Source organism: Stenella coeruleoalba (genome assembly GCF_951394435.1).
Source record: "Stenella coeruleoalba genome assembly, chromosome: 4".
NCBI classification, from domain to species: Eukaryota; Metazoa; Chordata; class Mammalia; order Artiodactyla; family Delphinidae; genus Stenella; species Stenella coeruleoalba.
Window position 1 is genome coordinate 100,225,205 of NC_137149.1, and position 12,275 is coordinate 100,237,479.

Consider the following 12,275-nt stretch of genomic DNA (forward strand, 5'->3'; position numbering starts at 1 on the left):
CATGAATCAAAGGCTTTTCACACTGGATATTGTTTTGTTCAAATAATTTTGTTTTTCATTAGGGAAAGAGGCTGTGGAATGTGAAAACTGGAGATTCTATCTAAAATTATTAAGGGCCCTGACTGCTATGAAATTGATTCAAAAGAGAAACCTGACACAGTGAGAGAGGTGGAGGCATTGTGATACTAAAAGCAGCATGTTTTTGGGTGGCATTGGCTTTGGCTCTGTGTCAGATGGCCCTGGCTGGCTGACTGTTCTGTTTAGGATGGGATCCACCTTCCCACTCTGCTGAGCAGCTCTGTACTGATGAGGAACGCCAAGGCACTTGGCTTTTTTTGGCCATCATTTTGGTTAGTTATGTCCCACTTTATCCCTGCAGAGCACTCAAAAGCAAACCAGGTTCAGCAAGGTCATGACTTCTCCAAGGTCTTTCCCTGAGTCATTGCAGAGGCAGGAAGAGAGTGTGAGCTTCAGGCTTCAAAGCAAGGGATACTTCTCACAAGGGAAGTGATTTTAAGTGTTAAAGATAGGGCGCAGGAGGGAAAAATTGCTTGGAATCGGTATCCAGAAATAGATATTAGGTCGTTGTAGCAATAGATTTTCTCTGTTAAACTCTATGGTAAAACACTTAATTTGAGTGTGCTTTCTTGGATAACTCCAAAATGTGCCCTGGGGCTTCCCTGGTGGCACAGTGGTTGAGAGTCCGCCTGCCGATGCAGGGGATACGGGTTCGTGACCCCGGTCCGGGAAGATCCCACATGCCGCAGAGCAGCTGGGCCCATGAGCCATGGCCGCTGAGCCTGCGCGTCTGGAGCCTGTGCTCCGCAACGGGAGAGGCCACAACGGTGAGAGCCCCGCGTACCGCAAAACAAAACAAAACAAAACAAAACGTGCCCTGTTTTAATTTTTCCTTTCCATTTCTGCTATGATACCTTAGATTCAGTCCTTTTATCTCATGTCTAGACTGTTGTAATGGTTTAACCATGAGTTATCAATAATAACCAGTCTCCCTTGCTTCATTCCAAAAGCTGGAATATTTTTTAAAGCATTTTTTTTGATATGTCAGTCCTGTAGTTCTTAAACTTTTATACCTTGGCCCTCTAAACCGTCTCCCCTTGAAGAATGTCCATTTGCCCTAGCTTGGAATTTAAGTCTCTTTGCGATATGACCTCACCCAAAATTTAAAATGATTCTTTCCACATACTATATACAATGCCCTGGTCAAATGAATTGTTTTTTCTTCACCTCGCAGTTTCTTCTGCTGGTTATTCCAACTCTCCTCTCCACTCCTCAATGATTACCACCTATGAGAATCATCCCCATTCTTTAAGATCCTCCAAATATAAAAACTTGTCAGCATAACCTTCATTTATAATGTTAATTTCTATTGCTGTTGTTTTTGCTCTTACTTACTGTATTACTCTGTGGCATTGGTCACATAATGTCTTGCACAGTAGTTTTTTTGTGTAATTACCTTATTTTCTTTTCTGAGCCAAACGTTTTCAAGACAAGGGCCATGTTTTAGGCCTCTTTCCAGCTCTCGTGTGGCCCATCACAATGATTTCCATAAGGTAGACTTAGTAAATACATCTTGAAGAATTTTGTTATCTGTGGCCACAAGTTTCTCAGAGCTGTTGCACCGTATGAGGTGGGTGATAACCGAAGAACCTGCCTGCCCATCTCCAGTTCTCATAGTGAGTGCTTGCATTAGTCAAAGCCCTGTTTAGATGGCATCACTGCGGGAAGATTTTGTGGGTTCACACTAGACGTAGCTAAACACTCTGTACTCTTGGGTGTCTTTCTCAAACCTCTTTGAATCTCTGTTTAAAATACATTATAATTTGTGTACAAATCTGTGTCCCCTCCCTTGGTGGGAGAAACTGTGTCATGGTTCTAGGTGTCCCCATAAACCAGCTTGTTCTCTGAATCATGGGGGCTCCTAGCACAAATGTTTATTCTGTGTCTGTGCGTGTGTGTGTACTGCTCCTGACTCCTTTGTTATCATCTATTTATCAGATGTAAACTGTGAGGCTAATCTTTGTCTCTCATAGATTTTGATTTCTGTGGATTTATTCCTGAATGACCTTTGTTCTGTATTAACAAATCATATACAATATCAAAAGGAGGTAAAGTTTCACTTCCTATCCTTGTACTTAAAATAATCTCCAGTTTCAGAAAGTAGGACATTTTTGGGTTTATATCCATGAAGACAAGGACTTTTATAAACTTTAAAGGACATACTTAACCTCTTGAGCGCTTACTAAATCCTTGCTCTGTATGGAACACTTGTGTTAGATGTTGAAGATAAAAATTGTTCTAAGTTATGGTCTCTGCCCTGAAGGAGTTTAGTGGATTTCCCCTATTCACCACTCATATCCACCCCTAGGTTGAAAACGACCTTGCCTTCTTTGTGCCTTGTATCTTTCACATACAATAAATTATTTGCTTCCACACCTGACTTCAACTAATAACCTGTAAACCTCTTAAGGGCAGGTATCCTTTCTTATTGTTTTATCTAACACAAGGCCTAGCACAGGTGTTCAATGAATGTTTATTTAAAAAATAGTTTTCTAAGCAAAGATAGGAGTAGGTACAAAGGCCCTGGGTGGGAAGCTTGGTGTATTGAGGAACAGATAACAGGTCAGTGTAACTGGAGCCTTGGGGAATCAGGGATTTAAGATAAGGTCAGGGCTTCCCTGGTGGCGCAGTGGTTGAGAGTCCGCCTGCCGATGCGGGGGACGCAGGTTCGTGCCCCGATCCGGGAAGACCCCACATGCCGCGGAGCGGCTGGGCCCGTGAGCCATGGCCGCTGAGCCTGCACGTCCGGAGCCTGTGCTCCGCAACGGGAGAGGCCACAACAGTGAGAGGCCCGCGTACCGCAAAAAAAAAAAAAAAAAAAAAAAGATAAGGTCAGTGGGAGTGGGACCAGATCACCAGATCACTCAACTTCAGCATTATTGTCGTTTTGCATAGTTCTTTGTTGGTCATGACCATCCTGTGTATTGTAGGGTATTTAGCAGCATCTCTGACCTCTACTTACTACATGCTAGTCGCACCCTTTCCCGCCAAGTTGTTACAAGCAAAAATGTCTCCAGACATTGCCACGTGTCCCCTGGCACGCAAAATAGTTCTGGGAGAAACACCGATGTAGAACCTTAAGGATAATTTTACACTGCTTAGGTTTTATTCTAAGTGAAACAAGAAGCCACTGAAGGATTTTGGGCAGGGAAAGCAATGAGGAGAGTGGGTTGTCAGGGACAAGAATAAAGCAGGGGCTTCTGAGGCCAGAGCGGTATCGAGAGCTGAGGGTTGCTGAGTGGATGCGAAGGAGGCCTCGGAGTTTGAGCTGGACCTTGAAGGGACAGGATGGATTTAAACAGATGTCAAGTTGCAGAAACAGTGCCAGTTTGAAGAGTGGCACATAATGTGCAGGACACGTTTAGGGAACGGTATCGTTTCAGGAATCTGTGAGGGCCCCCATCACAGACTCAGATGCAGGAGACTCGGCGTGGGAAGCCAGGCTCGTGGGACCTGCTCCGTCCTGCTTGGGCTACTCATCTCCCACTGGCCTCCCCTGCTTCCTCAGCATGCCAGCCTGGATGGGTGGCATCACAGCTGTACTTTAGACCCTCACTCTGGCAGCAGTAAAGACGGATGGGAGAGGTACAAGAGAGGAGGAGGGTGGAGGGAGTGGTCAGGCGGCTGCTGTGTAATCCAGGAGAGAGATGATCAGAATCTGAAGAAGGCAAGAGGCAGTAGGGAGGAGGGGTGAGAAGCAAAGATGTCACATGGCTTTTTCGAAAAAATGCTGTTTTCTATACTTCGTACAGTATTATTTCCATTAAAAAGTGCCAAATATTTTAATATTATTTTCATTCCATTCAAATCTAGTTATTCAGACACTTGTAGCCAAAAGAGATACCTTAGAAGTGGCTCATGTCCATACATACAGGTTTGTTTTGCAGGAACAACTTCTCTAACATAACCATTTGCGTTCTGGGGTCTTTATGGCAATAGTTGGGGCACCATGAATTTTTGAGCATAGCTTTTATCATTTTGTTCAACAAACATATCTCCAGTGTTTACTATGTGTAGGACACCATACTAGACATTGTAAGCCTTAAGCATTGAAATTAGGCAAAATAAATTCATTGCTTTTCCCTCTTTGGACTCAGTCCCCTTAAAATCTCTCCCATCTGTCCTTTGTGTTTCCCCACTACTGTTCCTTTAGTTTGAACTGCATCATCTCAAGCCTGGATTACGGCAGTGTTGTCATCTCTGCCTCCAGTCCTGACCTCTTCCAACACATCTTTTACAATCCAACAGAGCCCTCCTTCTAAACACAAATCTGATCGCATCACTTGCCTGCTTAAAACCCTTCAGTAGCTTCCTGTCGCTCTATGATAGAAAGAATTCCAAAGCCTTCAGCAAAACATCAAAGTTCTTAACTTCTTTAGCCTTATTTTCCCCCTTTCCCATCTCCTCCTAAGCACCAACTCTATTTACTTTTCTCAAAATGGTAGCTCCTTTGCCTGTTATTTTCCCCTGCATCTCCATATCTTGTCTCCCAGCTGGTTATGGCTTACGTTTTAGGACTCAGCTCAGATACCACCTCCTATGCAAACTATCCCTGACTTAGGGCTGAGCTGAGTGCCCCTCCTGGGTGCTCACCCCTGCCGTAGACCTTTAACACTGTGGTACTGAGGATGCCTATTGATTTGTCCAGCTGTACTACTACTCTGCAAGCAACTTGAGGGCAAGGACTGTGTCATTATCTATAATTTTATTTTTAGGATCTAGCAGAGTGCCATTGAACGATGAATTAACATGCATTCATTTATCCAATGAACATTTATCTAGTGTCCACTCAGTAATGGGCGCAGTGCCATGTGCTAGAGTTTCAGTGGTGAACAAAAACGCACATGGTTCCTGTCCTCATGGAGCTTCTGGTCCCTGAGGGAGACAGACATCATCCCAATAATCATGCAAAATGTGACATTGCAAATGTGTCTGGTACCGCGAAAGACAAGTGATGGTCCTTTAAGAGTCTATAAGAGAGGGTTTGACCTAGTCCCAAGGTGCTGGGGGTTCCAAGGTGGTGGCACTTAACACTGAGATCTCACACAACAGTAGGATTAGCTGAGTGAGACTGGGTGGGAAGAGGAACACAGGACGGCACAGGAATCACTGTATATGAACAGGCTTTATAAGAGGTGGTAACCTGGCAAGAATGAATGACCAAAATAATCCAGTGTGGCTGTAGTGAGAGAGGGAGGGTTGAGTCTGGAGAGGGAGCTCTGCAGAGGTAAATCAGGCAGGACCTTCAGGTCAAGTTGATAATTTTCCCTTCCTTTTAAGAGCATCAAGTAGTCTCAGCGTGGTTGAGGGAAAGGAAGACTTTCTGAAGGGAGTGATATCAAGAGGCAGAGTAATTATGTGTCTGTAATTATTTTGCCCCAGAACTTTTATTTATTCTGGTGGTTTTGTGGTTACCTTTGTATTCTACTTTCTAAAATCCTCATTCCACCTTCTTTGGTATTATGCGGCCCCTTTTTGCTAGTCTCCAGGATATCTAGCTCAAACTTGTTTTACTTGAAATAGTTTAAGAAAGCATGGAAGTGGCTCGGGGTAACATGCATGACTTTGCTGCAGTCAGTCTTCTTTTGACCCGTTGATCTGGCCAGTGTGCACATCCTTAGGTTATTACAGTTTCCTTGGTGACAAGATTTGGGGATCCTGCCCATTGATTACTATGTTGGTACCTCTAATATGGTCTTGAGTGATTTAGTCTAAATAAGGCTTGAAACTATGTGGTATTTCCAGATGTTGTTCACCTCCCCTCTTCCCCCTCCAAAAGGTTCACATTTCTACCGATTAACAAATAAGTTTAAATTTTTTGTGTAGCTAATTAAGAGTTTATAGTTGCCACTCAAGAATGTATACATGCTATTTGTCATTCACTTTTTAATTAATTGAGCATTGACTATGCATCATGTACTCTGCTTAGGTATTCAGGATAGAGCCTAGCTTCTCATGTTACTTACAGTCTGATATCAAAGACAGATAAACACATCTACAATTTCAAAACAGTGTGATGAGTGCTGTGATAGAGGAAAGTGTAAAGTGATAGACAGAGGAACATAAAGGAGGAGATCTAACCTAACTAAACTCACCTATCTCACCTGGGCTAAGGAAGGAAAAACTACCAAAAAAAAAAAAAAGGCTGATTTAAGTCTTAAGGATGAGTAGGACTGGCCCAAGGAAAGAAGGAAAAGAGAGGTTATTCCAGGTAGGGATGCTATATGGGCAAAGACACAAAAGGCATTAGTGAGTAAGACATATTCAAGGAATTGCATATGGTTGAAACTGGCCGTGATATAGGATCCAAGTAGGGCAGAGGTCAAAGATGAGGCTGCAGATGTAAACAGAGGCCAGATCATGAATGGCCAACACATCCACAGGCAGGAGTGAGCAAATCCTGTATGCTCCACCTGACGGAGTAGCCAGAATCCACCCACTTCTTGCTATGTTCACTGTTACCACCCTGGTTCTAACCATGACAGTCTCTTGCATGGGTCATGGCACCAGCCTCCGAACTGGTTACTGTTTTCTTCAGTCTGTTCCTAACACAGCAGGCGTGGTGTTTAGATCATAAGCAGATCATCTCATTCTTCCCTTTAAAACCCTACGGTGGCTTCCGACGGTCCTCAGAATACAAGTCCAACTTCTCATAGTTCTCTTTAGTGCTTACTACTGTTTTAGATACTGTCTAGTTTACTTGTTTATGTTGTTTATTGTTGTCTCTGTCAGTAGAATGTGAACTCCATGAGCTCAGGAATTTTTGTCTGTTTTATTTGCAGATATGTCACTAACATCCAAGCCTGTGCTGGTTACTAGGTTGGCAGTCAGAATTTGTTGAAAGAATGAATGACTGAGACCCCACATGTAGCATGATATTCACCGCATTAGTCACTACTGAACAAGTTACTTCAGTTCATCCTCACCTTGGCCCCCTTTCCGCTGCCTTAACCCACTCCCAATTCAAACCCTTATGCTTTCAAACCATTTGTATTGCAGTGAACTGGTTTTATGAATATGTATCAATCTATTTGTCTCTCAAGGAGATTTTCTTTCTTAGCCAAACCTGGACTAAGTAAAAATATGCTTTTCTTTCTTGTGTCAGCTGTGATGAGTTCTCTGAGAACATGATTAGACCCGTGTGTGCAAGCCAGGGGTGAAATCCTGGCATTTCAGTGAGAAGAGAGCAGTGTTCTGAGTAACTGTAACAGGATCTCAATGATAACAGTCACTGGGTTCCTAGTGTAAAGACCATTCTCATTTTTTAAAGCCAACCTCTCTGTTTCCTCAGATTGGTCATACTCAGCCTCTTGGCGCTGCTGCTTCCATGCTGTGAAAATGGACTGCTCTATTTTCTCAGTCTCCATAGGGGTATTAGGTATTTGATTTCTTCATAAATAGAACAGAGAAATATAACCAGAGAATAACATTGTGGACACATTTGACAATATTTATTTAGTGAGTAAAAGAGCTAGACCTTTTGTTACATTGTCTGCTCTTCCAGTCAGTAAATGTTATTGTGACTATCTGGCAATGTTTGAAATCAGCCTATTCTTATTAGGGGAGTACAATTACCTTAATTATAATGTTTCATATGTTGTTAAACAATTATTTTCATATACTATTAAGGGTGAGAAATGGTCTTCTGTGTACTTTTTTGTCTTTATTTTTTTAATTGAAGTGTAGTTGATTTACAGTATTGTGTTAGTTTCAGTTGTACAGCAGAGTGATTCAGTTTTTTATAACGTATATGTATTTTTTATATATACTTGTATATGTATTTTTATTTATATATATAAATCTATTCTTTTTCAGATTCTTTTCCATTATAGGTTATTATAAGATATTGACTATAGTTCCCTGTGCTATACAATAGGCCCTTGTTGGTTCTCTATTTTATAGGTAGTAGCATGTATGTTAATCCCAAACTCCTAATTCCCCACCCCCCTTTGCCCTTTGGTAACCATAAATTTGTTTTCTATATCTGTGAGTCCATTTCTGTTTTGTAAATGAGTTCATTGGTGTCATTTTTTTAGATTTCACATAAAAGTGTTAAGGTTGCTTTTCTTAAGGTTGCTTTCACATCACTAGTCTACATGTGCTGAATACTGTCTGGGTGAACAGCATATTGCTAGTCAAGCAGAGAAGGCATCATGCCTGTTTTTAAGGTACCTATCCTGTTTATGTTAAAAACAACCAGTATTACTATTGCTACTGTCACCATTTATTGAGCTTCTACTCCGTAACTATCACTGCCATTTAAGTTCCTACAAGGTGATTTGCCTCAATTACTTCTTTGAAGGATGTCAGTAGCTCTTCAGGGTAGTTCTATATCTCCATTGTTCCAATTATGTAATTGGATGCAGAGACAATAATTAACAATAAGCAACTAATAAGCTGTGACTTAAATCAAGCTAGAGGAGGTGTGCCGTGTGGCAGCTTTGCGTTTAATTGTTAGGGGGATAGTATGAGGATGATGAAGTCTCATTCAAGGACCTCATCTTCTGGTAGATACGTGTATCAAGCAAAGCGAATTGGTTTCTTTGGGTAATCTTAACTCCCATCTGGAAATATGACTAGATAGCAGTATGAGTGCTTTCTTCACATGGTTTTGTTACCTCTTGCTACAGAAAGGAGCTGGATATCACCTGGATCTCTTTTGGGTGGCCATCCTCATGGTGGTGTGCTCCTTCATGGCCCTTCCGTGGTACGTGGCTGCTACTGTCATCTCCATTGCTCACATCGACAGTTTGAAGATGGAGACAGAGACTTCTGCACCTGGAGAACAACCAAAATTCCTAGGAGTGAGGTGTGTTACGTCAGAGAAAAATGGCTCTATAAAACATACCATGCTCACATCTATGTGTCAGTCAGAAAGAAACGGACAAATGTGGAGGAGAAAGGGCTGGTGATGAATAATTTATTCCTGTACTTGATGTTCTAGAAAGGACTAAATTTTCATTTGAAAGAATCTTCCATAATTTCTTGAGTTCACTTTTTATCTTATATACATTTCCTTTGATTAACAGCAGACTAAATTTTGCAGAGTAAAAACGCAGACAGGTCATTCATTTTCTTCAACGTGCAGGTCATTTTAGTGCTATGGTACATACTCAATCACAATCATATATATATATAACCAGGCCCTTTAATTTTTTGGCTCTATTGAGACTCCCTAAAACTATTGAGTCTGCTTATGATTCTCAAGATGCTATGAAAGGAGGAAATTCCCTGGCAGTTCAGTGGTTACAACTCAGCCTTTTCACTACCAGGGCCCTGGGTTCGACCCTCGGTCAGGGAACTAAGATCCGCAAGCCACGCGGCCAAAATAAGATTCTGTGAAAGGAGAGGAATTCTTATTTTCCAGTTCATTTTCTGTCCCATAAGCACTGAGAAACCTTGACCTCCAGCAGTTAAATCTGGGTAGCCATGAAGAGCTCTTATGAGACCTTTATACTTTATTGCGTATTTTGCAGCGGACTCTGCTCCTAAGAGCTTGGGTGAATAGCTCACATGACAGAGCCATCGTTTCCCGTGCCACAACAGTGGGTGATTTTTCTTGGGGTGAGGGGGTGTTGTATGGGAATCGTATTTGTTAAAAAGTACTTTTGTTGTTGTAGATTTGGAAATGAGACTGATGGGATTTACTGCACTTAGGAAATTTCCCTGAGCTGTTTGTTCATTAGAATGTGGGAGAATGTAATAACTATCTCCTATGAAGGAAGGTGTAATTACACAACAGTACAAGTTGTTTAAAAAATAAGGGCTTCAAGTGGGCCAGTAATTGGTGGAACCAGAGCAAGTGATTTTTCTCTCCTGATTCTAAAAGGACAAAGGATTTAGCAGAATCACTTTTTTCTTGATGAATTCAAATCACATACTGCAATAGTTTTAAGAGAATTTTGTAGTTCTGTTAAGCTTATATGCTGTCCTTGAGGTATTAATTACATATGATATCCGTACCTTTGCTGTCTTAGCCAAACAGTGATTCCATCCATGTATAGTATTTTCTGAAGGTGAAAAGACAAGAGCATGTTTATGAAAACAAAAGGTAGATTGGTAATCTTTTGATTTGGTTTCAGGGAACAAAGAGTCACTGGAACCCTTGTGTTTATTCTGACTGGTCTGTCAGTCTTTATGGCTCCCATCTTGAAGGTAAATATGTGAAATACTCACTTCTTCCTCCTTCTCAGAACACTGACAGATAATTGGATATGTGAACAGTAGAATTTCTTAAGAAATATCTGCAAGATTGTTATCACGTCATATCACGCTGAATGAAGCAGGAGTCAGGTAGAATGAAGACTTTGAAAACTTCTACCTTGATTTCCTTCTCACCCCTTCTCTTATTATTATTATTATTGCAGTTATTTGGTTGAACCATATTAAATTACCACTATTCAAATTTTTGGACCTACGCATATGGCAGTTTCATACAGTTCAATCTAACTAACTGAACTCCACTCCCCATGACATTTTTCACTCTCCTAGTCTCCCTACATCCTTTCTTCCCATCACTTCCCATTTACTCGTCCCTAAATCCTGCCCTCCCTTCCCACATTGGACTCCTGGATAACATGAATGACTCACAATGATCATTTTGTAATTGTTCTCTTATTATTAATTATTGCTGACTGTGTTTCTGTGTTCTTTGAATCAGAAGGCCTACTAGCCACAAAGAAAGAATGGAATAAAATTACTGATTTGTAACTAGAAAACTTTAGAAATGAACTTTTGAAAAAGAAAAATGACAGATTATTTAGAAAGTTAGGAGTCAATATATAGGTTTGATTGATGGGGTGAATGTTTAATAGGTAAATATAAACTATATATGAAAGCATATTTAGAAGTAGAGATAGTACTTAAAAAGATTAACATATATCTGTCATTGAAGCCTCCAGTTTTCTTTTGTGACACAAATATTTTATTCTTTTTTTATTACATAACAAAACTAGCCAGTTATTGATAATTTGTATCTTATGCTTTGCATCACAGTACAAAGCATGAATATCACCTATAGACCTAATAGCTATCAACAGTCCCACTGTTAGCAATATCCTTCCAAATTTTTCTCTAAAAATTTTTGTGTATCTTTAAACAACCTTAATTTTTCAAAAGGTTTTTTGAATGCTTATTTAATTACACAAGTAATAGAGCAGTACATTCTTGGAAAGAATTCAGAGAATACAGAAGTACAGTGAAAGGCAAAAGCTCTCCATTTCTTTCCCATTAACACATTTATATGTCAATTGCCAATCAGATGAATTTGTGGAAAATAGAACTGTAATTTCTTAATGTATAGCTAGGACTGACTCTGCCTTCAGAGTATTTAGATTACTGCATACATTATGCACAAAATACTTTGTAAACAGTTAAAAGATTTAAATATTCATCTTTTGTCACTGGTTTCTACAGTGTCAATTAGCTGGTTTAATTTCTGACTGGAATCATGAAGGAATATGTATCTCATGTAATATGCGGGGAAGTAAAACTAAAAGTAATTGCAAGGAGTTCATTTCTGTTTATATACAGAGGACCTTAAAAAAGGACAGATCTTATGTTCTGTGAGGACAGAGGAAAATCTGTTGTCAGTTTGGCCAGTGCAGAGCGAATTGTGGGGGAGGTTCGAGTTGTTATGAGTTTCACAGCATCAAATCCACTTCCAAAGTGCTCTGTGTTCCTCTCTTGCCCCGTAGACGCCAGCACATCAGCTGGTGGAAAAGTCTAATGACAGCTTTTTACCGCATAGGCAATGGGACCTCATCTGGACAGATCAACTTGTAGAGATCATTGTAGGTAATTATGACCTCACATTGTGGGAGGCTCTCCTAGGAAGGAATTTGCCCCTGGGACCCCTGAAGGTGGATTCACACGACACAACTGCCAAGTCTCTTTTATAGGGTCTCTTAGTTCTTAAGCCACTAGTAAGAGATAAATAGAAATCTTCCCATCAGTTCGTACGTACTCATCACCACCCACTCTTTCTTTAATTTTATTTTTATATTATTCCTTTTCAATAATGCAGTATAAAATCCTAACTCAGAAAAGTCAGATGTGTTTTAAAATTCTTCTTTGTTTGTTTGTTATAGCAAATTGGCTTTAATCTTGGAGAATCTGTCAACCGAATGATCATGCATGGTTCCAAAGGGACACAGAGAACAAACAGTGTATAAACTGCTATTTTTAGGAAGAGATGC

General features: G+C 40.5%; 1 protein-coding gene across 5 annotated transcripts in view; it reads left to right on the forward strand.

Moving 5' to 3' along the window:
- The window catches only part of SLC4A4 (solute carrier family 4 member 4), a 352,077-nt gene that overhangs the window by 321,841 nt on the left and 17,961 nt on the right, over positions 1-12,275 (forward strand). For all 5 annotated transcript variants that reach the window (XM_079920094.1, XM_079920096.1, XM_079920092.1 and 2 more), the window contains 2 exons: positions 8,709-8,887; positions 10,161-10,233. In XM_079920094.1, the coding sequence (XP_079776220.1) occupies positions 8,709-8,887; positions 10,161-10,233 (252 nt within the window). The remainder of the gene's footprint in view (positions 1-8,708; positions 8,888-10,160; positions 10,234-12,275) is intronic.